Consider the following 24,295-nt stretch of genomic DNA (forward strand, 5'->3'; position numbering starts at 1 on the left):
GCAAGAAGTGAGAGTGCAGCACAAACATGGTTTTTAGTTGGCTAAGAGTGCGCCTTAGTTTTAGTCCATCTACCTTCATTAGCTGGTTAGCTCATGTTTGATACGAGTTGGCTCAGTTAGCTCTTAGCTACAGGCAGCTCGGAGTTTGATAGACGTCAATCATCCACTCCCACGCTAACACCCCCACTCACAGCTCAGCCACTTCGCCCATTTTTGTATTTTCCAGGAGCAAGGGCAGGCATGACGCTGCCAAGATGGCGATTGTAGGAACCGCCCAACGAGCTACATTTTTGCTCTTCAGAAATATATATACATATATATATATATATATATATATATATATATATATATATATATAGCAGCAGTTTATAAAACCACTGTCTTCTAAAATGTGACCTTGTGGCTCAATTATATGTTGTCTCAATTAAGATACATTTCATGTTCACACAAACACACATTTGAGAATCAAGAGTTCATCTCCATCTTTCCATAGCATATCAAAATCTTTATAGTTATTCAAAACTTAGTAATGACACATACATAACATTAATCTACTGGGGAAACTATCATATTATCCTGTTAACAGCATCATTGGGAAAACATTGATCATTTAAATGTGGCACACAGCTAATTTCATGATGAAACATAAAAATCTAGATCTGGCAGCTCTGTTGCTGTTAACCTCCATCCTTGTGCTTTGAGCCAGAGACAAATGAAGGCATAAATCTAAAAAGCAAGAGTAGCAGTAGAGAGAGGGGGCGGCTGTAGATGAAAATGTGAGTGGCAGATAGGAGGGGAGGTAGACTGGCAAGCAAGTGGGTGTGGAGACGAATCAGACAACCATGAGGAATTGCATAATGGCCAGAGACTAGAAGGAGAAGACCTCAGCAGGTGGAGGGGGGTGCCTTCTGAATTACCCGCTACATTTATGAGGCCCTCCAAAAGTAGCATCCTAATGAAAGACTTGATGAAACAACAGAGTAGGAGTCAAGTGCAAGTCCTCTGCTAAGGCATAATTTCTGCAAACTTAGCCTTTTTCTGTCTGAACACAAGAGCCATCAGGACTTTATAAGCCTAACTCCCATAAAGGCAGGGCTGCATATGAAACAAGCACAATTTAATAAAGTCTGCTAAACCTTAGTATGAAATATGGGCGAGGAGGGTCCATCTGGGGAAGAATAGGTCATTCATTCAAGTGTGCTGTTCTGCTCTTGTGACACTTATAGTCCCTTTAAGTACAACTTACTTCATGTGTGACTGGCTACAGAGCTGGTAGAGGATCATGGATATAAAACATAGAGCACGGCTAAAAAAAATCAATAACTGTGATTGAGGCCGTTTACCGTTTCATTATCCTAGATTCATGACCTACCACAGCCCCATGCTGTTGTTGCCTCTCGGCTAAAGCTCATTGTCACTCACATTTGGTCATTACGTGCCAATCATCCAGTACTCTAGGCTATAATTTTGCCAGTACTTGGTGCTACTGCTGATGTCTCATGATGATCCCTTGCCTTTGTCATGCATAATTCAGTATATATGCAGTTGACATAATTTCACTTTAACAATGAACTTGGCCACTGTGCAAACTGATGATCAATTTGGTCCGTCTCAGTTTTAGTGTTCTACGCAAAAAATTCTGCAGTTGTTTCTGTTGGCTATACAAACTGTTTAAATAAAGAAGTGATTGCATCACATATCTCCCAGCAAGCCTCACTTTACTCCATTTAAAAATCCTTTTTATGTTTCATTAAAACAGGCATACCGTAATGTGTGCACACCCAGAAAAGAATCCCAACATAAATCTTCTGCTTTGATGATGAGCAATCTATTATATCACTAGGGAGACTAGTAAAGAAAGTGAGTAGACATTGGTTGATATTGCTTCCACTCAACATACAACATAAATGAGTCGGGCTGTAAAACAGTTATAAGATAAAGTTAGATACAAAAGACAAGGTCAAATTGTGGCTTCAAAAAGAATGTGGGAATTAAAAAAACATTAAATGGCAAACTCTGTAACAGCACAATTAAAAAACATTTCAAGGTTTATATGGACAGCTATGATTAAATATAAATAGGGACCCTGGAATGGCAGTGAATGAAATGAAAACTGTCATGTGTCAGTAGCCATGATCCTGAGTTTAATTGACAAGATGTCGTGGTACAGGCATTTGGGAGGCAAATAAATCATTCAGAGCCCAAAGAGACAGACCTGAGACAATTCATGCCTCTACTCTACCCAGTTAAAAACAAATTTCAGAGGGAAGGCCATGTGAAAATGCAACATTCGCCATGCCCAGACAAGGACACTGCATTAGTTCAATCAAGAACAAAAGACATAATATACAAATGCTTCCCCTGAAGGTTGCAGCATTTGCCTGTCAAATTATAATTGCAAGGCTGGATGAATAAAAGACCTCTAATTAGAATGAGATTTGATTTGATTTTCATACATCAGTCAAATAATTAATTATCTCAAGTAATAGTCATAATTCTGCTGTATCAATGGATGTACCCTACATTTTTCAAAATACTCCTCTCCACATGACAAGTTTGGTAATAAATGATGAAGAAACATATACTTGGTCAAACCGGCATTTTCACATGTTAATTTGAGTGTAGAGAGTAAATTGTCTGTATCTAAACTGTAAGTGAGCTATATGTTTAGGTAACGTTTCAAAACACATGCTGATTAGAGTCACCTCCTTACTGTTTAATTCTGGAGAGAAAACCATTTAACATCATGACTTTACTTTGGAAAAATGTGCAAAAGCATGCAAGTCTGCAACAATTCTCATGTATGAGGAAGCATTTGGGTAAGTTTTGAAGCTATACATGTACATAAATTATGAATTATGAATTTGTGCATATTCATATATTAAGCATCATATATTAGGTGTCAATGCAATGATGTTGACACTTAGTCAGTTGTTTATATTTTATAGATATTTTTTGTATTTGTTTTTGTCAGGTCATCTCCAGGGGTTAGACGCATGCTGGTGATTGACTGAATATCACTAGGAACACTGATGCATGTGGATTATTACTTTTTTCAATGTACTTTGGAAAATGCAGACTGAAATTACACACAATTTTCTGTTTTTTTGTGTGAACAATAAATCAATAAAGTAAATGAAGTAAAGAGCAGGCAATAACCAAATTAATTGTTGTGCCACAACAAATTTGTTCGACAAAGGTTTCTGGTAAAATTTCAGTGTATTGTATTATTTCATGTTTAAATGCCAACCATACAATAAAAATGATTGGGAAACTATGCAAGTGGTTAAATTTAGTGAACTGTAAGAATTTAAGATTTTAACTGGTAGTGACAAATTCCAACTCATGAAAAGTCTGAAAAAGTTGCTAGGTGGTTAACAAAAGATCTCCAACAGGCTTCTCTCCCTCGGACAAAACACCTTATTTAAGGGCAGATGAAGTGTTTTATGAAGGACCTGACAGAGACCAAGCCGAGTGTAAGACAAGATTTATTCCAACACGTCAACAGGGAGCTTAACTGAACAGGAGGATCTTGGAACTTCAAACTGGAATCCAAACGGGGATCTTGGGAAGTCGGGACCGGGAAAGGGCAAGGAGGAGAGTCCATCTACGTGGAAACGAGGTCCGACAGGTAATGAATGAGGAGCTGGGATATTTAAAGCCTGATGGCTAGATTACACACAGGTGTAACAGGTTAGAATTCTGGGGATTGGCTACGATGATGCCTGGCTGGAGTGGGTGTGTCCGCAGCAGAGCCGGGTGCGGATGTGACAGTACCCCCCCCTCCACGAGCCACTCCGGGGCGAAGACGGGACCGGCCACGGGGACGGGGCCGACCGGGATGCTGTTGATGGAACTCCCGGAGCATGAACGGGTCCAGGACGTCCCTCCGGGGCACCCAAGACCGCTCCTCCGGTCCATAGCCTTCCCAATCGATCAAGTACTCCAGACGCCCCCGCCGGCGCCGGGAGTCCAGGACGCCCCGGACGGCGTAAACCAACCCATCCTCCGTATCCAGCGGGAGAGGAGGCGGAGGAGGGGGAACCGCCGCCGCACCCGATTCTGTGGGAAGAGGAGCAACAGGAGAGTGATAAGGCTTCAGCAGAGACACATGGAAGACGGGATGGAATTTATAGGAGACTGGTAATTCCAGGCGATACACAACCGGACTTATCTGAGTGATGATTTTGAAGGGACCGATGTATTTGGGACTCAGCTTCCGGCAGGTGTGGCGGGATCGAATATCCCGTGTTGACAACCACACCAGATCTCCAACAGTAAAGGCAGGTTCTTGAGATTGCCTTCGATTTGCCTGGTCGGTGTAGCGCCGGACCGCCCGCTGCAGATGTTGGTGAGCCTGGCTCCAGACCTGCTCGCTACGTTTAAACCAGTCATCCACTGCAGGCATATTAGATATTTCGCCATTCCAGGGAAAGAGCGGAGGTTGATGACCCAAAAAACACTCGAACGGAGTCAGTCTAGTGGATGCTTGACGCAGGGAGTTTTGCGCATATTCAGCCCATGGCAGGAATTCACTCCAGTGATCGGGATGCTCATGACAGAATGTACGGAGGAAACGGGTCACCTCCTGGATCTTCCGTTCTGCCTGTCCATTAGTCTGTGGATGATATCCTGAAGACAAACTGACCGTCACCCCCAGCAGGCGGAGAAACGACCGCCAAAACCGGGATATAAACTGGGGTCCTCGATCCGAGATGATGTCTTCTGGGAGCCCAAAGTTCCGGAACACCTGTTCAAAGACGCCTCTGGCGGTGTCAGCAGCTGAGGGAATACTGGGAAACGGTATCAGTTTACAGGCTTTTGAGAACCTATCCACCACTACCAAAACACAGGTTTTACCTTGAGATGCTGGCAAGTCTGTAAGGTAATCGACGGCCAAGTGGGACCAGGGTCTCTGTGGGATTGGAAGAGGTTGTAGTTTTCCGGATGGAAGTTGCCGAGGGCTCTTGGTCTGAGCACATGCTGCACAGCCCGCGATGAAGCGGCGCACCTGGACTGACATTCCTGGCCACCAGTATCGGGGCTGCAATAACGCTAGTGTGGCTTGAGTACCTGGATGCCCCGTACCGGGACTCGCGTGTGCCGACTCGATGAGGGAGAGCCGCAGATCGGGGGGAACAAACAGCCGATCCGGAGGAGCGTCAGGTGGTGCAGGATGGTCATGTGACTCCTCTCGAATTTGTTCCTCCAGGGTCCACTGGATGGCGCCAACTACTAACCTGGAGGGCAAGATAGGCTCAGGCTCATCAGGTGATGCTGTCCCTTCATGGAGTCTGGATAGGGCGTCAGCTTTCCGATTCTTAGAGCCTGGAACATAAGTAATGTTGAAATGGAATCTTGTAAAGAAGAGAGCCCACCTTGCTTGTCGGGGATTCAATCGTCTTGCTTCACGGATATAGGCCAGGTTCTTGTGATCTGTGCGGACTTCAAAAGGATGTTGTGCTCCTTCTAGCCAGTGTCTCCATTCTTCGAGGGCGAGTTTGATGGCCAACAGTTCGCGATTCCCGACATCATAATTCTGTTCCGCTGGGCTGAGTTTTTTGGAGTAGAAAGCACATGGACGGAGGCGAGGAGGATTTCCCGACCTCTGTGACAGGACGGCTCCTACACCTGAGATGGAAGCATCGACTTCAACACAGAAAGGTAACACTGGATTTGGATGCTGTAGTACAGGCGCTGTCGTGAATGCATGTTTCAGGGAAGCAAAGGCGCCGTCTGCCTCGGCGGACCAGGAAAGAGTGTGAGGTGCCTTCTTGAGCATGGAAGTGAGGGGGCTGGCCAAGGCGCTGTAGTTCAGGATAAAGCGTCTGTAAAAGTTTGCAAACCCCAAAAAACGCTGAAGGGCTTTGATGGTGTCAGGTTTTGGCCAATCTACTATTGTTTGCACCTTGCTGTTGTCCATTTTCACACCATCAGGTCCCACCACATAACCGAGGAAGTTGACTGTTGTCTGATGAAATGAGCACTTTTCTGTCTTCAAGAAAAGACGATGGGCTCTGAGTCGTTCCAGGACTTGTCTTACATGGCGGATATGCGTCTGGAGATCTGGGGAGAAGATTAGGATGTCGTCGATGTAAACAATGAGGAAGAGGTTGAGGATGTCTCTGAAGATCTCGTTCATGAACCCTTGAAAGACTGAGGGGGCGTTAGCAAGCCCGTAGGGCATGACGAGATACTCGTAGTGGCCAGTGGGTGTCACAAAAGCCGTTTTCCATTCATCGCCGTGGCGGATCCGAATGAGGTTATAGGCACTACGGAGATCTAACTTCGTGAACACTTTAGCATCTCTCATGGTTTCCAGGGCAGCAGGAACTAACGGAAGGGGATATCTGAATTTCACCGTTATCTGATTTAGGGATCTGTAGTCGATGCAGGGTCTCAGTCCGCCGTCCTTCTTTTCTATAAAGAAAAAGCTCGATGCAGCCGGTGACGTGGAGGGTCGGATGTACCCTTGAGCTTGTGCTTCAGCTATATACTCCTCCATGGCTTTAGTTTCAGGTATGGATAAGGGATAGATGCGACCAGCTGGAAGTTTACCTTCGGGAAGCAGCTCGATGGCGCAGTCCCAGGAACGATGAGGTGGCAACTGTGCTGCTCGGCGGGAACAAAAAACATCCTGGAATGATGCATATTCGGTGGGGAGGTGTTGATCCGAATGGAGGTTAGGGCTTTCAATCATGGTGGCACTTATCGTGATCCTAGTGGCTTGTGGTAGTTGGGGAAAACAGTTTGGATAACAGTCTGAACCCCACTGTAGAATTTCTCCCGTTTTCCAGGAAAGGATGGGGGCATGCTGCTCCAACCACGGCCGTCCGAGAATGACATCGACCTGGGAGTGATCCAACACCAGAAGTTGAATTTCCTCTCTGTGGAGGCAACCTACACCAAGACATAAAGGTGGGGTCTGTAAGTGAATGGATCGTTGAGAAAGTCTTTTGCCGGTGATGGTCTGGATGCTGAGGGGAGACGGGCAGCGATGACATCTGATCTGAAGGCGGTGCTTTAGGGAGTCGGAGATGAAGTTCCCCTCGGACCCGGAGTCGAGGAGGGCCGTGACTGTCAGAGAACCACAGGATGACCACAACGTGACCGGTATTGTAAGGGGTTTTGCAGAGATAGAAAAGGCTGAGGCCAGACTCACCCGAGGATGTGGGGGCCGAACGTGGCAGGTGTCAATACGATGGCCAGCCTGGCCACAGTAAAGACAAAGACCATTCGTGAGGCGTCGACAGCGCTCAGTGGGGGTAAGGCGTACAGAATCCACCTGCATGGGTTCTGAGCCCTCAGTGGCTGCGGCAGCAGTGGTGGGTGGTAGGTCCCGAAAGCAGCTCTCCCTCCGGTGAGCAACCTGAATGGTTGTCTGAATAAACTTCTCCAAACCGATAGTGTCGTCCTGGGAAGAGAGTTGGAGGCGGAGTGATGGTTCTAGGCTCATTCGGAAATGGGTGAGGAGAGCGGTCTCATTCCATCCACTGGCTGCCGCCAAGGTGCGAAACAGCAAAACATGTTCGTTGATGGGGGTGCGTCCCTGCCGAAGGCGAAACAAGCGTTCCTGTGTAGTGGTATCCCCGGGGGGAATCCCAAACACCTCCTGAAAGTGACGTGTAAAGGGGGCGTAGGCTTGCGTCACCGCGCTGTTTTGCTGCCATAGTGCGTCCGCCCATTGAAGCGCTGGTCCTGAAAGCAGGGAAATAATGTAAGCTACTTTAGCTCGATCTGTTGGGTACTTGCCAGGATTCATTTCGATGTGGAGGGAACACTGGAGCAGGAATCCGCTGCATTGTTTGGGATCGCCGGAAAAGTGGGTCGTGGAGGAAGCCATCCGTTGTTTCTTCTGTATTTGGTCGGACCTTCTGTTTTATGAAGGACCTGACAGAGACCAAGCCGAGTGTAAGACAAGATTTATTCCAACACGTCAACAGGGAGCTTAACTGAACAGGAGGATCTTGGAACTTCAAACTGGAATCCAAACGGGGATCTTGGGAAGTCGGGACCGGGAAAGGGCAAGGAGGAGAGTCCATCTACGTGGAAACGAGGTCCGACAGGTAATGAATGAGGAGCTGGGATATTTAAAGCCTGATGGCTAGATTACACACAGGTGTAACAGGTTAGAATTCTGGGGATTGGCTACGATGATGCCTGGCTGGAGTGGGTGTGTCCGCAGCAGAGCCGGGTGCGGATGTGACATGAAGCAGCTACTTGTAATATTTCTAGTACAAAGACAGGATCCTTCAACTAGCTTGTCTGCCTTTCATTATTTACTGCACACAAAACAGATGAATAATAATTCACATAAGAGATTAAATCCAGTCCTAATTGGTTTGACCATATAAAATAGTTACATTCAGTGAAGAGATCTGATTTTAGGGATGTTTCAGGTAAATGAAAAATATGGTAATTTAAGATAAAATCATGTGGAAAATGTTTTGTCTAATAAAGCCATTTGCAGTAAATCCCTGTTCAGATTTGTGATTGTTGCCTCTCACGCCACTTGGCTAAACCTGGGTTTTCCTCTTCATTTCACACACACAAACACACTTACACACACTCGTACGTCCCACAACTTGGATAAACCAACACATGCATGCCCATGGGCTGGCTGGGGCCCTCTCATTTGAAGTGCCGGCTCACCCAATCATAGGGTAGAAAAAGAAAATCCACAGCCGCATAAAATCTGAATGAATGAATATCAATTATTACTTTTACATCAACTGGATTATAACACACCATAAACATTCAGTTTGTTTGCGTTTAGTTTACTGCTTATATACTACAGATAATTCTAGCAGGAAAATTTACCAAATAGGACTTTCCCCGTCAATCATCCTCTGTCCCTCACAGCGTAGTGATGCTCAGAGCAGAAGACTCCAGAGAGTAAGCTGCGTAAAGTTAGCTGCAGTTTAAATAACAGTGAAACAACACGTAGTACTTTAGGTTATTATATGACAATGTTGCAATGAGAAACACATATACCCCCATGTGACAAAGTGGGTGAGTCCACACATAAACAGCTGTTTAAAGAAAGACTCAGACCAGTGCTAATACATTTAGTTCTGTTGATTTGGTCAAAATTGTTTTGTTTGCTAAATATTTCATTCGATTATGTTACCCACCATACTTACCATGTGTTCCAGGAGCAAAAGGAGGAAAAGCACATCATTTCCTGTATTTATAGAGTTTGTCTTGACTAATGATGTCACTGGAAGGAATCAAGTATGAGGGAGGGTCAGGGTGCATGTGAGATCTAATTTTGAATTTCAGTTATGTTTAGTTGGAAACATAATGTCACTGTTAAGTGACATTATGTTTCTTTGCGTTTCCTCATATATACTTTGTTGAAACATACACCTTGAAAAAGTAATTTTTGCCATTTTGAAAGACCTCTGTCTATTGCCATCTTTTAGCCACTCTGGTCACACAACCTACCACACCCCAAATCTTTCTCAAAGATGGAATATGACAGTGGTCATTCTGACCACCAGACTGTGGAAATATCATGCAGTTAAGTGAAGTGAAACAGCTCAGTGCATGACTGTAGAAGCAAAGAAAGAGGATTACCTAATAGTTGTAACAGGGAGAGAAAAAAAGGGATTTCTTCATCACTGTAGATAACAAAACTAATAATAATTTAACCAAGTTTTGTAATAAAAATACAGTTTTAATGAGACTATTTATTCCCTTTGGAAATGAGCTGAGAGCTGAAATTCCTGGACACAAGATGAATTATGTCCAATCCTGGTTATCTACACGATACATGAAACTGTACTGTAACATTTTCTGATACCACACTTAAACATTACCTCTGAGGATTAGTGGTAAAACTCTTAATAAACTTTTTTCATGATTTCATGGAAATGCAGTTGATCAAGTTGAACAGAAGCAAAGTGACTTGTCTGCAGGGTGTGTTTGTTTTTGTGCATGATTTCTTGCTAGTTCAACTGTGTGTGGCTTAGCATAAATACTGCTGCAGGTGTTGAGGCAACTCCATGTGGCAGAACAGGTGTTCAGGTTGTTGGAAACTGCTAGGCTGTTACCACACCCTCCATCAGTTCTTATTATTTTGTTTGTAATTTCCTGATTATTAAGAAAAATAATAATGCATATTATCTGCTTTTCTAGGATGATTCCATTATTTTGTTTGTTTTTTGAAAATCTGTGTTCAGACAACTGAGACATTTTTAGAAATATGAATAATTTTACCCATCCAATCACATATTCACATCCACAAGTGGACAAGTGCAAATAGCAGTTATGATGGATGTGACACAAAATGATGAAAAAAACAAACAAACAAAACTGTTCACCAGCAGGATACCCTGATAAAGCTCTTTAAAACTTAATTAATCAACAAACTAACCCACCAAATCCCATGAGTTGACAAGTGCCACACTCCCAGCCTTACAGCAAGAGCAGGCAGAAGACAAAGGATGTGTAATGCCAAAGATTGTTTTCTTTAAGATTAAGCTGTTCATATTTTAAAGCCAACTTCTGATTCACTGACTGCATCATAGTAAACTAATAAACTTTGTAAGTGCCTGAGCTGGATTTTTACTCGCCAATGAAATATAAGAACCACTGCATCAACCCACAATGACAAAGTCAGTATAAATATCATGCTTTTTTTCATTTAAACATTTTCCCGGATCACAGAAAGTAACTCATTTCTCAATGAAATCAAAGCCCAAATTAAAACAGGGCTGGAAAATCACCTGCCTGAGGGGTCAATAGTCTGGGCTTTATGAAAAACATTTCCAGAGTTTGAGTTCATGCCTTTTAAGAACATTTCACACATTATCTATACAGTGCTGGAGCTAGAAAGTGGCTTTGTCTTTAAGAAAGAATAATTAGTGTTTTAAATGCTAAATTCAGTTCTTAGAAAGACAAAAATAACATTTTTTAAAGTTCATGAAGGTCAATATGTGGTCTAAAGTAGGTACAATATAAATTATAAGTAAGTTTGCAAATTGTTTTTCACTGCCATTTCACTTGTTTTGTTCCTGCAGAAAGAAGAGCAAAGACAGAGTGAGAACCTAGGAAACAAACACATGAAGCATGGTCCTGCTACACATTCACAGTTCCCCATTCTTAAGCTTTAAACTTGGTACGAATTAACCCTTAACTTCTCCCATATTGTAAAAAGTGTGATTCTGTGTGTATATTAGGTGCAGATAAAGGTAGTGGAGTAAATATTCTGTCGAAGAAACTGTGGCTTACAATTGAGCTTTTAGAACTTCAGTGAGGTTGGGACATTGCAATATCGAACAATCTCTCCCAGTCATAACACCTGTGCACACTGCCAGCTTCTTTTTTCTTCCTCTCCATTTTCACCAGGGTGTCAGTGGAGTTTGAACAGGAAATGAGCAGCACTTTTCTGTGATGAAGCAGAAACGCAGTTCATTTAAAGCTGCAGACACAGAAATGACCTATATAGATCTGTATGAAAGAAAAAAAAATGAAACTGTACCATATTTTAAAATGAAATTTACTTCTAGTAAAATGTGAAATACTTTTATGCCCTCCATTCTCAAAGCTGTCCCTCCGTTTTATTCTTTGTTTTTTTTTTTTTTCCAAAACCAGCCACATTGAGAGCAGGTTCTGTGCCTTAGGAATGCCGGATTTTACATTAGTGACATCTTTAACACAAACGCTTCCATTTCTCAGCGTTTGTGACAGTAAATAGACTTTTATGTATAAACTAGAGCCGCAAAATATTGGGACAGCACGCAATATCGCTATTGAATATCCCCCTGACATATGACTTGTAACACACACAAATACTTCTGAATTTGTTATCAAGCTGAAGTGTAATTTACCTCTCTAAACTAATGCTGTTTTGTGGGTTGTGCCATCATGCGGCGCCACTACTGAGGTCGCCAGTCCGAATGGACAGCATCATGGATATCTGGACTAAGGATGCTGGACAGTCATCTACATTTCAAGTTCAAGTTTTTTTTATGGCCTATTTACTGCAGCCCCAGTTGCCCAAAGTGCTGGAAAAAAAGAAAAAAAAACACAATAAACAATAAAATCAGTAAAAACAAACAAACAAACAAAAAATAAAACAAATGACATAAAACTGAAAAAAAAGCAAAATGTCAAGATCAACTATGTTTGAAAGCTAGTGCAAAGAAGTGGTTCTTGAGTAAGGACTTAAAACCAGAAACAGACTAGGCAGCTCTAATGTGGAGTGGCAAACTGTTCCACAACCAAAACAGTTGTGTCCCCCCTGGATTTGAGTCTAGAAGAAGGGACATTCAGAGGAGCTGGGCAGCTGCATTTTGAACGAGCTGCAATTGGTGCAAAGATGACTGATCAAGGTCATAATCCAGCGAGTTGCAGTTATCTAACCGAGACGTGATGAGCAGCTGGACTTTTTCTAGTTCTTGCTTAGGCAGGTAGGGCTTCATCTTGCCAAGCGGCATTTTCTGTGTTTTTGTTGTTGGGAATTGTTACGGCCCTGCTTGTCAGAGACAGCTGAGGCCGTTTGTGTGTTGATTGGGGGCGGAAGAACGCTGCCCTGAGTGGCCAAGGCCAGCGCCTTTGTCCCTGCCCCTGTGTGACTGGCACCCCTCTGGACCCGTCAGGCTGCAGCCCAAGGGAAAGCTGAGGCTGAAAAGGCTGCAGCCGAGGCAGGTCTGGAGGGGGAGAAACCAGAATGGCTCCGGCCTCTCTCCCCCTCATGTTGTGCACTGGGTGTGTGTGTGTCGCGACCACCTCCTTTTCCACAATGGGTGCCTTAAGTGTTTAGTTGAGTTAAGTTTACTTTGTGTTTGTGTTAGAGCTGGGCTAGGTTAGCGTTTTATTGTGTTGTGACGACGGTCACTTTAGTTTACGGGCCTGTTGCTTTTGTTTGGTTTTAGTTTCCTCACCGAGTTGCGGTCGTGTCTGTGTGTGCACTCGGTGAGTGTTTGGTATAGGTTTTGGTTTGTTTCTTTCTGCAGGTCCGCTAACCCCAGCTCATCTTTTGTTTTACAGGTTGTCCATCACTTATCACGGGAGTTGTAAATAAATGTGCTTTTATTTTGAAATACCAGCTGTCCACGCCGTTTCTTTGTTACGCCCTTCCATACCCCTGAGTCGGGTCGTAACAGGAATAAAATCCAGTGTTTCTTATGCCATGACATCATGTAATTTCTCCTCTGCTCTCTGGTGTTCTGCCCGATACGAACACACCACCATCAGCGGACACACAGTGTCAACCATTGCCCCCCTCAGTGCCACACAGATGGACACTGACAGCAGCAAACTTCATGAGATAAGGCTCTGTGTTCTTAGCATTCACTTTTTTTTTTTTTTTAAACCACAATTAAAGTTTTCCACTGTTGTTTGAACAGCCAATAAATGTGCAAGGCAGGTTTCTTTGATATTCTGAAGAAAATAGTCAGATTCTCATCCGTTCAATTGTGACATGCACAGAAATGCCTCCTCAGCAGTGGAAGAGGGTCTGGTGTTTGCCCAGATTAGTTTATGGCGTTGTATGTTGGTAAGATGAAGAATATGCACACAAGTAGAACTTCCTCTGATGGTATGCTCATGCCATATACATTTAGGTGGACAAATTTGAAATAAATAAATAAATAAATAAAATTAAAAAAAAAAAGAATAGAGGCACAAAAACAAACCTGCATATTTTTTTCCCCTTCCAGAATTCTCTACTTGAACATAACACATCTTCATATTTTTAATTTTTTTTTTATTTTTTTTTTTAATTACAGGTCATTCTGTTTCATAGCAACTTATTTGCCATATTAATACTGGACACATATTTAGCCAAGCTATTTATAACAGTTATACCAAAAAGGTCATCAGGTGGATATAATATTCAGTTTGTAATCTAAAACAGGATTTGATCTGATGTTGTCTAAATGCTAAATAAATGGGCCTTATTTGCATTTTTATAAACAGAATATACATTTCATAAATCAGAAACTGTGTGTTAATGAATCTACATGCGCTATTAAATAATCCAGTTCAGACTTATAAGCTGTCTTTAGGGGAATGTTAAAGATGACACGTTGTTTTAACACTGTAGATAAAGCATAAATAATAATAATAATAAAAATAATAAAAAAAAAAAACAAACAAACAAACATATGGACCTTTTCATTTTCTCTGCTTCCATAAGCATTTTCTTTTGTCCACACAACATAGCAAACTGAGTTTCTGAATGTCCTCAACCTTGGTACATTTTTCTACAGGATTTTTTTTCTGACCAAACGCTGTTTACATATGGTACAAAGGCTAAAACACACAGCAAAGCTGTGTTTATAAAAATAAAAAGTGCACCTGTGGACATGTGCAGAGGCAAAGAAGTCATATGAACACTGAAACACAGCACAATACTGGTCTCTTACTAGGTGCAGAAGAGCAGTGAAAAGCTGTTCACAGTGGCTAAATGCACTGAGGGCAAAAAAATCCCATTTCTAGCTGGATTCGACTTAAAATGTAAACACACTGTTGCACCAGAGAAATTGCAGGAATGTTGCAACTCATGGCATGTCTGAAGGCGTTCTGTAATCCCAAATATATTCAACTCAAGCTCTTTCTTTTTTTTCTGGTCCTTCCCTCTGCTGCCCCCCCCCCCCCCCCTTTTTCACGAAGACAAAGCTTGGAATTTAAATCCTACATCTGTTGATGTATGTCACACAGACCTTAAATACATGTTACTAATGAAGGGGTTACAGAAATTCTTTTTCTCTGTTCTCCACTCCTCTGGAATTTGGCTCAATATCAAAGCTGTTTTTGGTGATTAGGTCCTTGATGTTCTCAGCTGAATGGCTCTTTTATCAGGGTTTTTTCTTCTTCTTGCCTCCCAGCTCAGTGTAAGAGGGGCTTGGATGCACTCTGTACCCCTCTCACCACCCTTTTCCCATGCTCCATTTCTACCCCTTTCCTCTCCCCTGCTCCTCTCATCTGGAGGCACCGTCATCCAGACTGTGTACACAGATGACCTGCGTTATCATCTGCACCACAGCAAATGAATTTACTCCCTTCTAAGTCTCCTGAGATGCACATCCAGCTCATCCCTGTCTGTACAGAGACACGTGGCTGTCTTCTCACTTGCACTAATGCATGCCAAGGGGCCAATGATAAATTGAGAAATGTGACTAAATTACTGCATGTGTTGCAGATATAAAGGAATACTAATTAGAGGTAAATGTCATGTATTTGCCATAGGACAAACATGTTGAATTATTTTGTATTCCACTACTTGGTGATTATATTTTACATGTTTCACCTTCCTGAATACCAAATCAAGAAATATTACACCTCTGTTAATTATGCATGCAAATGTATCCAAATACAACAAAACACAAAGAAATACAAACATTGGGTGCATCTGGAATATCTTCCCAAAATTATATATTTGGTGCAGGGTTGTGTAAGAAGAGTGTGCTTTCACTACTGCTATTATTAATGCCATATCATCTATATACTTTGCATTTTGGCAAAACCTGTAAACTTTGGGGATGATAATTGAAACCAATAAGTAGCTCAGTATTTCAGTGAGATTCAAACACTTTTTTTCCGTGACTACTTTTAATTATTGATTAAATGGAGGGTCCATTAGAAGACAGAGAAAGGGAGGGTAGTTAGGACGTAATTTGCTGCATCGAGTATATACAATGCAATATCCCGTACTATGCTTCATACCCTCAAAACATTCTTTCGTTTGCCAGCTCAGGACAGACTGTTTTGATTCAAGAATATACAGATGCCAGGTAATTTTAAATACATGTTACTTCAAGGAGCAGCTAATTAGCATTTTCCTTGCAGGGCTGAAAACAGCTTGAAGATAATTAAAGGTTCTATTTTGCCCTCCTATTTGTATCTCATTCCAAACTTAAATGAGGCTAATTAGGCTGCGATGTGAGCATTGATAAGTACTGAGGTGACACACCTTTTCAAGACAAAGAGATGTTGATGCAGCATGTTATTGCATCCATGACTGTGTAGAGGCTGTCAACTCAAAAGAAGAAAAGTTAGTTTGACACTTTTTATAACTTATGTCAATTTGAGTAGCATGTTTAAATAAAAAAAGGTAAATCTGGTTAGTATTTGTGAAAAAAGAACAAAAATATTACATTATAAAATACAACAAAAAGCACAAGATTGCAAAACAAGAAATCTAACACACTCTTTGAATTAAATATGTACTAAAGTACTTAGGCATCTAATAAAAAGCAATACTACATGTGTTTCAACTACTACAATAAAACTCAATGCTTATAACTCATTTTGATGGGACATGGACATTTGTACATTTCTGAGCCCTGCAGCATCCCAAGACTGAGAAACCACACTTCACAATGTTTTTGTTCTTGGCCAAAGCATTATGTGACATCTAGAGCCATCATTTCTTAGCACCACCCTGGGGATGAAAAAACTACACTTCACAACTTTTTTTCCCCCACGATGCTTCTTGACTTTACAGCAGCATTTTGCTTTATGGCAACACGTCACATGCCAGCAACTGGATATCAACACACTGACCATTTTGGATGTGTACCTTCAGCAAAGAAACCCAAGAGGATGCTATCAGAGGAAGCAAGGAAAAGAGAGAAAGTGACAGAGCAAGAAAAAAGACAAGAGTTGATATCGGACTGGCTTTTACTGGCTGGAGAGAGCTAAATGGCTAGGTAACTAATAAGTGATACACATCACAGTATGACAAAATCTTATGTCATCATAACTATAATTTTATTTTTGCAATTTACCCCTGGGATAAATAGAACACTTTTCGTTTCATTTCATTTCATTTATCACTGCTTAAGGCTAATTTATGCTCAAAGGAGAAGACGGACACTGACGGACCGACAATCTCGCCCATCTTCTGCATCGGTTACGTGCGTAATTTGATCCGTTTTCAGGGAGCTTAGCTATCCATCGCTTGACACAGAAGACAGAACAATACCATCAGAAATCACTGGGACAGTGCTGAGCAGAATAGCTGACATGCGACCAACAAAAGAAACAAACCAGAGAAGAAGAAGAGAATCAGGACGGTAACAAAAAAGCAGAAGAAGGATGAAGCAAAACAACTGTAGAAATTATGCGAGCTTTTGAAAAAAGGATATGCGAATGTTTAGGGCGTGTTGTGATACATTACCACTGCCAAACGGTGTATGAAACTGGTTGGCTCGGTAGAGTGAACCCTGAACTCAGCACTGCCCACAAGTGGAGGAACTAACTTAACAACCATGGCAACGCAAAAGATGCATGGAAGTATGAAGATGGCAACGTATGAGAACGTTTGAAAGAGACGTCACTATTTACGTACGTAAGGGAGAATAAAGCCCCATTTCCACCGATCAGTGCAGGTCAGGATGCATTTTTTTGTGTTTACACACGAGAAAACTCGGAATGGTACACTAATATCCGACTTTGTTGGGACCCTTACGTTGGGGTACCAATCTAACCGACTCAACACAAAAGGGTGGAGCTTGATACACTACAATCCGTTGACTGGTGAAGAAAAAAAAAGTCACTTCACGTGCGACCTGGCATAAAAACAAAGCAGGAATGGCTCCTTGTTTAGAGCAATAGAGTTTCTTTTTGTTGATTAAATCTCAGTTTAAAATAGTGTTACGAAGCACCGTGGTTCTGTTTTGGTCATACTTCAAGGAGGCCCTGTGCTGCAATGGCGTCATGCTATTATGTAACTGCGGCATCTGTCGCTATCCGATTCATACTCTCAGGTAAAATCATAAAAGGACAATTAATGACATTTATGACAATGACATTTCTAAAACCATAAGGATTTTAAAAATATAATTTCTAAATCAAAATAAGATGACAAAGTAAAACAACTGGTTAGAAATGGCACTACAGATGAGTATTTCAAAAAAAGGTATTTTGCTTTATGTCTATTCCAAACAATATGATTCATCTTTAAAACCAGACTAATTGTTCAGGTTTAACGACTGTCTCACTCAAGAGTTTATTTTTCCTACTTTCACTAATTCCTAAAACAAATCTTAAGCCTATAAATATGTGTAAATATGGATGACAACTAAACATTTATTACACTGAGAAATTTTAGTAATGTAAAACATGCATGAAATAAGTGAGCTAACAAAGGATGGAAAAATCAATCATATGACAAAGTGCAGTTATATTATTAAAAGAATAGTAAACTCCAAATATTAGATTTCTTCGCTCATTATTAATAAAAATGTGACTGTACTATTTGCTCATAGTTTCAACATATTATGACCTCAACTGAACAGAAATCAACAGTAGATTTATGCAAAATAGCATGTGTTTAAATACGTTTCAGTAGAAATCTTTCAGATGAACAGAAACTGTCTAAACGTTTGCCAGATTCCAGATTAGAAACTTGACTACAAGAAAAAAGTTCACGTCTTCATAGAAACAGAACATATCTTCATAGTCCTCAAAAATAAGATTTTCATTTTCCTTTTTTTAACAAAAAAAAAAAAAAAAAGTATTAAACTTGTTCTTGATTGAGTTCACCTCAGTGTGGCGTCTAACCTAAGCCATGAATTTTTCCATCCAGCAACCCTACAACAATGCAAAGTAGAATATTTTTAGAGAAACAGAACTATCACTGACTGAATTTATTAATGTGATCATAGCTGCAATGTCACATGATCACTTCTCGGCAATGCAAAGTCAACTGTGTGTTAGATAAGTTTAAATTTCTAGTTTCTGCTGTTTATCAGTACATAAGTATTTCACTGTGATATATTGACGTAAGGCTGTACTTCAGTTTGCTTTAATGCGACCATTGACTCCACCAAAAGCACAACATTGTTGGTACTTTAAGACAGAGAAACTCTGAAACACCACCTTTAATCCTGGCATTATTTAATATTTTATAGTTTCTCATCTGTCAAAGGACAGATGCTACACAACTGTGACCACAAAGTCTGTCTGTCAAAAGTAGGACACGTTATAAAACCCATATTATGTTTTGCATCTAGCTCAGCTCCTTTGTTGACTTGTTTATAATTACCAAGCAAGCACTGCAGCCTGTTGACTCAAACACACTTGAGGCACCACCAGCACTTTTCACGCAGTTTACCTCCTGAATAATTTCTAATTGATTGGGAATGAGGAGCAACACACCTTGATGCATTGCTGAAATATGAGACACTTTTAGGCAGTAAATTTCCAGGCTTCTCAGCTGAGGAGTAAATACCTTCCATTTTTTATTTCAATTCCGTTGAGTGTCAGTAGCAGTACATTTCTGCTATGAGTTCTAACAGTCAGAGGGTTAGCATAATGCTGGTGCTATCTGTCACTTAAGAACCTGGATAAAATTGGGAGGATGGAGGAGAAAAGGATCAGTGTTTACCCACCTGACCAATTAGAAGACAGAGAAACCTACAAGATGGAGTCTGCCTCCAAGCAGGTACTAGTCACTGTTATGGCACTCAGCAGTTGCTAAGCAACACCATCTATCTGTTATTGAGCGAACTTGTTGTTGGTAGAACTATTAGTATATATGTATAAATCACTGGTAAGCTCTGCACTTCAGGTAAGATGATGTTGGGAAAGGTGGAAAAAAGGGTCATAGCAAGATTTGACTTTTTCTTTTTCTTCAAAATCCTTAAATTTATTACAGTGTTGAAATAATGTGAACATGTTTCCAATAAAAAGAAACATGTCAATATGATGGCACTGTATAAAAGGAAAGCTATAACAAAAACAACACAACACCAATTTATCAGCACCTTCTACATTGTCTGACATTCCTGAGGTAAGAGATTAATCTTATGTGAAACTCCAGGTAAGAGTGTATAGTGCATTGTTGTTTGAATAGGGAAAGATGAGCAATGGGTTTCTGTAAGGATTTGATGTATACACCACTTGGCAGGGGATGCGGTGTAAGCAGAAATGATGAGAGCATTGACAGGTTATAGATCACACAGAAAGTTATGACAGCACACAAGAGCTATTTCAAATTAAATAGCTACTTTATCTCTATTATGACAAAAAATACTCTAAAATGGGCATACAACTGGTAAATTATCTTGTTATGTATATTCATTCATAATTTAATGCATGCATATTTACATTATGATGTAAGCAGTAGGTAATTACATGCCCTTCTTCTATCACCTTAAAGTGTTTTTTTTTTTCTTATATTCTGCTGGAAACAGAACATAAAACAGACAAAAAAGAACAGAAAATGACACACTGAAATGCAATAATATTTCAGCTTTATAACATCAGCTTTTAAATAAAATACAGTTCAATCTCCCATAGCGTAAATGCAAATATAAATGTGGAATTTAATGACGTCCCTATCAGAGTGCTGACAGTGAAACTTCTCTGCAGAAACAAATAAAATTAATGCAGTCATATATTATCAACATTTAAAATTCTAACTTTATGCAGAAATTTCAATACCAGAGTTGGACTGCATGATTCATGAAAAGGAGAGAAAGAGGGAGAGAGACACAGCGATAGGGCAACAAGCCAAATCCTCTTTATTAGTGCTGCATTTTCACATATCCCCAGCATTAAAAGGTACATTGCCTAACCAGTGCTTTTTCCCCTGTATATGTAATTATTTAATTAAATATTATATCAGTTTTGCAGCCCACAGCTGCTTGGTTCAAAGGAAGTTTGGTATCATGGCCTGGAGCCCAGTTCACACACACACACACACACACACATGCACATACACTAACGTCTCCTCTCTACTTTCCTTTTTTCCATTCTGTCTTACTCTCCTTTTCTCTCTCTCAGGCACAGTCCAGCAATGCCAGCTTTGCCCCAGGCTGACTGATCACAGGAAGGAGTAACATTTTTGAATTCCAGAGAGGATTAAGTCACACAGTCCCAGCATCAGGTTCTATGTGTTGCCCAGTTTTCTTTTGTTTGTTTTGTTTTTTCCAATCCACGAGATTGCAGACCACTACAACTCAAATGGAATTTTAATGAGTTACTCTACTAAAATTGTATTAATAGTTTTGGGATGTTGTTTAATTTTAAAATATTTATGTATTTCCTTTGAATGCTTTAACTTCCATAAAAGTCTTAAGACAGATCTAATGCACTGGATGTATCATAACATTGCAGCAAACACTAAGCCAATTAAGCCAAGATCAGAGACATAGCATTTAATCTAGGAGCTTTAAAACACTGACAATTTCTTTGACCAGTGCAGAAGCAGATTTTAGTAACATTTCATCTCAAACTGTGTTTGAAATTTGTGGCCATTATAACCAGTAGAAATGTAATTAAACTACTCTCCCTGTATTATGCAGGTACTGACATTCTCATCCAGAGTCATCATGAGTTGTAATAAGTTCAACTATTTATATTCATAATTGTTTCCATACAGGAGGGGGCAGTCTAGTGAACTTGTCTGACTTCGACTAGTAGAGGAATTCAGACAACTGTATGGACAAAGTGAAAGTTTAAACCCAGGGTTTATGAACAAAGACAACATAATCTCAAAAATCTCCCTCTACATATAACTTAATAAAATGATCTTCAGTTATACTTTCAGTCACACACTACACTAAAGGATGTGTTAAGAAGCAACTTAATAAGTCCATTTCAGAGGTTTGAAAAACACTGAGAAAAGTCCTTGCATGTAGTAATAGATATGAGAATTATGTACTACAATCCGAAATTTTAAACTGTTGCAAGGTTATTTTGTCTGTTTGTGTTCAATATTGTGTTAATGCAAATGATGAGGGGAGTGTTGCAAATGAGTTTCACGCGAGTTATGCAAAACATTTAACTTTGCATGAAACTAAATTCCCTTTCCCTTTCTTCGCTTCTACAACCATAGTTACATGACACCTAAAGATTAAAATGTTTCCTTTCTAACTTTCAAAGGCAGGTGTGCCTCTGAACTAAATGTTTTGGGAGCCTACATCATGTTCTTCACCCCTTCCCCCGTCTAATAATCCCAATAAGATTATGCAGACAAAGACTAGCAATGAAAGGTTTTAGACTTTAGACTCAAACATCCTCTGAAACACTGATAAAGTGTACAGAGATCCATTTCATAACAGAAACAAGGCAATGAACCCTTAAATACAGCTAGGGATATTTAAAAGCTAGTTTTTCTCTTTGTATTTTCTGTACAGACTCTGATCTCTCCCCTCTCACACACAGACACTTACAATCAACCCCCACCCTAAATACCCCTTTTCTGTTGGCAGCAGCTGGGAGGCGAGGTGAGGCGATATGTGGGACATCACAAAGCTCATTAATATGACTGTGCAATCAAATCAGGTCAGATGGATGCACTGGTGCCTAAAGGAAGGATTTGATAGCTAGAACAGAAATGCCTTATTATAAGTTAATTAGACATTCTCTTAATGATCCTGCAGCTATCGTATCATTTCATAGTTCCTTGATAGGTCTTAAAACTCAGAAATTGAGTGTCACTGACTAGTACCTTATCAGACCAGTGAAGTAATAGAAGAGTCCTCATTAGGACTAGAAACAGCTTGCTTCCTGACTTGGAATTTGACAATCTGTGAATTGAATCACAATAATAGCATATGAAACATTTTGCCACCAAAATGGCAAAATGAGACATTATTAAGTTTTTGGTTCTGGAATTTTTTTCTCATACTCATAATATTTAACCCTTTTTTTTTTCTTTTTTTTTTTAATACTACCAGCAGGCACATGATGTAGCAGTGTTTCAAGTCAAGTGCAGCAGGCACTTATTTGGTTGGGTCTGAAAATAAGAAGAGATTTATTGCACGCTTGTTTGTGTTCCACCCAAGGGACAAATTATAGCAGTTTATAATAAGATACCAATTCAAAGTCATATTCAGTTTTCTTCCTGTCCATAGCTTGAGTAGTAAAATGATCATTATTATTGTGAATGTTAATAACAGTCTGTGATCAGGGCAACCATGAAACCAAAACTTGAGCTTAGATACTGCTACACTAAAACTGTTTGACAACTATGTTAACAAAGGAACTAACAGGAAACCACTGACATTAAAGAAATTGTGATACACCATTACTGCTTTATTATAAGTACATGTAGTAAAACAGGGATAGAATCTTTGCAGTGGAAAAAAATGTCTTTCACTGCTCCTGTATAGTAGAATAAATATAATTAATATATATAGTTGGTTTAAAGTGTGAAAGCTATAACACACCCTCTGGTTAGATAAAAACTCTAAAAAGCCTTCAAGTGTCTGCAAGGTCTGCATAATGTCTCTCAAACAGTGGATGTTGTAATATGCCCCAGCACCCCATGGTACTGAACAGAATGAATGTCTTTAAATAGATAAATAAAGTTGTAGTACCAGGAACCACATGTCTCAAACTCCTATCCATCTTTTCACTGAATTTTCCAGTATTACTTTCAGAGTTGTGGTAGTGACAGGAAGGTCCTAAACTCAGACACGCTATTCAATTCAAGGGGGGTTAGTCCTTCTCCCTGAGTTGACATCTAGGTCTTATCCCACATGACTGCTGTCTCAAGGGAAATACTGACAAAGTCATATTTGTGGAATTACAGTAAATCAAGCCTAATGAGATACCTGAGAAGTAATATTAAATGTGTGCCCACTCTTCGCTAATTTAATTACATAATTCATAACTAAATGACATTGAGTGTTTATGAGCAATCTGTATGCTAGAAGGTAAAACAAGGAAATGTTGTGTTACACTTCTCACTCATAATTGTTTCTCTCACTTGGCAACTTAAAACTTAAAGGTGCAGCATGTAACAAAATCAAGGGTCACTGACTACAAAATGTATTATTTCATTAACAACTGTCTTCCTGTTTGTATCTAATCACTTTAGTAAAAGCTGTTATGTTTTTACTCCCTTATTTATATGTTCATTCATTTATATTTCCCTATTTATATTTTCATATGTCTTTATACATCTGCTGCCATATTTGTGCCACCATTTTTTTATTGTGTCTGAACAAACAACTGTGTGGGTGAAGTAAGCCCGGTTTCCCTGGTGAAAATAAATAAGTGAAATGGGTATATATTTGGTTTTTGTTAGGTTGCCTAATAATTATGCACAGTAATAGTCACCTGCACACACAGATATCCTCCTAAGATACTAAAACTAAAAAAAGCCCCACTCAAACTTCCAAAAATATTCAGCTTTGATATTTATGAGTCTTTTGTGTTCATTGTGAACATAGTTGTTGTTCAATAATAAAATTAATCCTCAAAAATACAACTTGCCTAATAATTCTGCACACACTGTAATTTCTGACTAGTTTCAGACTTGCCATCACGCAAAATTAGTAAATATTAGTAGTGCTTTCTGCTAGTCATATTGTACTTTCCTACTAGA

General features: G+C 40.2%; 1 protein-coding gene and 1 long non-coding RNA gene across 2 annotated transcripts; both read right to left on the bottom strand.

Moving 5' to 3' along the window:
• Window positions 1–6,719: 6,719 nt before the first annotated feature.
• LOC121642782 lies at window positions 6,720–7,762 on the bottom strand. The gene is made up of 3 exons (XM_041989731.1): window positions 7,370–7,762; window positions 7,163–7,311; window positions 6,720–7,077 (listed from the first exon to the last, which is right to left on the bottom strand). Exons 1-3 carry the CDS (start codon window positions 7,760–7,762, stop codon window positions 6,720–6,722), a joined length of 900 nt encoding a protein of 299 aa, XP_041845665.1.
• Window positions 7,763–8,825: 1,063 nt separating this feature from the next.
• LOC121642620 lies at window positions 8,826–16,040 on the bottom strand. The gene is made up of 4 exons (XR_006010927.1): window positions 15,923–16,040; window positions 11,236–11,392; window positions 9,144–9,220; window positions 8,826–8,914 (listed from the first exon to the last, which is right to left on the bottom strand). It is a non-coding gene; the product is annotated as an uncharacterized LOC121642620 (long non-coding RNA).
• Between the last annotated feature and the right edge of the window lie 8,255 nt (window positions 16,041–24,295).

Source organism: Melanotaenia boesemani, chromosome 7 (genome assembly GCF_017639745.1).
Source record: "Melanotaenia boesemani isolate fMelBoe1 chromosome 7, fMelBoe1.pri, whole genome shotgun sequence".
In the NCBI taxonomy this organism is placed as follows: domain Eukaryota; kingdom Metazoa; phylum Chordata; class Actinopteri; order Atheriniformes; family Melanotaeniidae; genus Melanotaenia; species Melanotaenia boesemani.

Bases quoted from the DNA above. Each gene is read 5' to 3' on its own strand.
- LOC121642782 (XM_041989731.1), bottom strand. From the start codon at position 7,762: ATGAATCCTGGCAAGTACCCAACAGATCGAGCTAAAGTAGCTTACATT. The intron at 7,312-7,369 runs GTTGCTCACCGG...CTGCTGCCGCAG, and splicing joins TTATTCAGACAACCATTCAG to CCACTGAGGGCTCAGAACCC. The intron at 7,078-7,162 runs GTGAGTCTGGCC...GTTCTCTGACAG, and splicing joins TTCGGCCCCCACATCCTCGG to TCACGGCCCTCCTCGACTCC.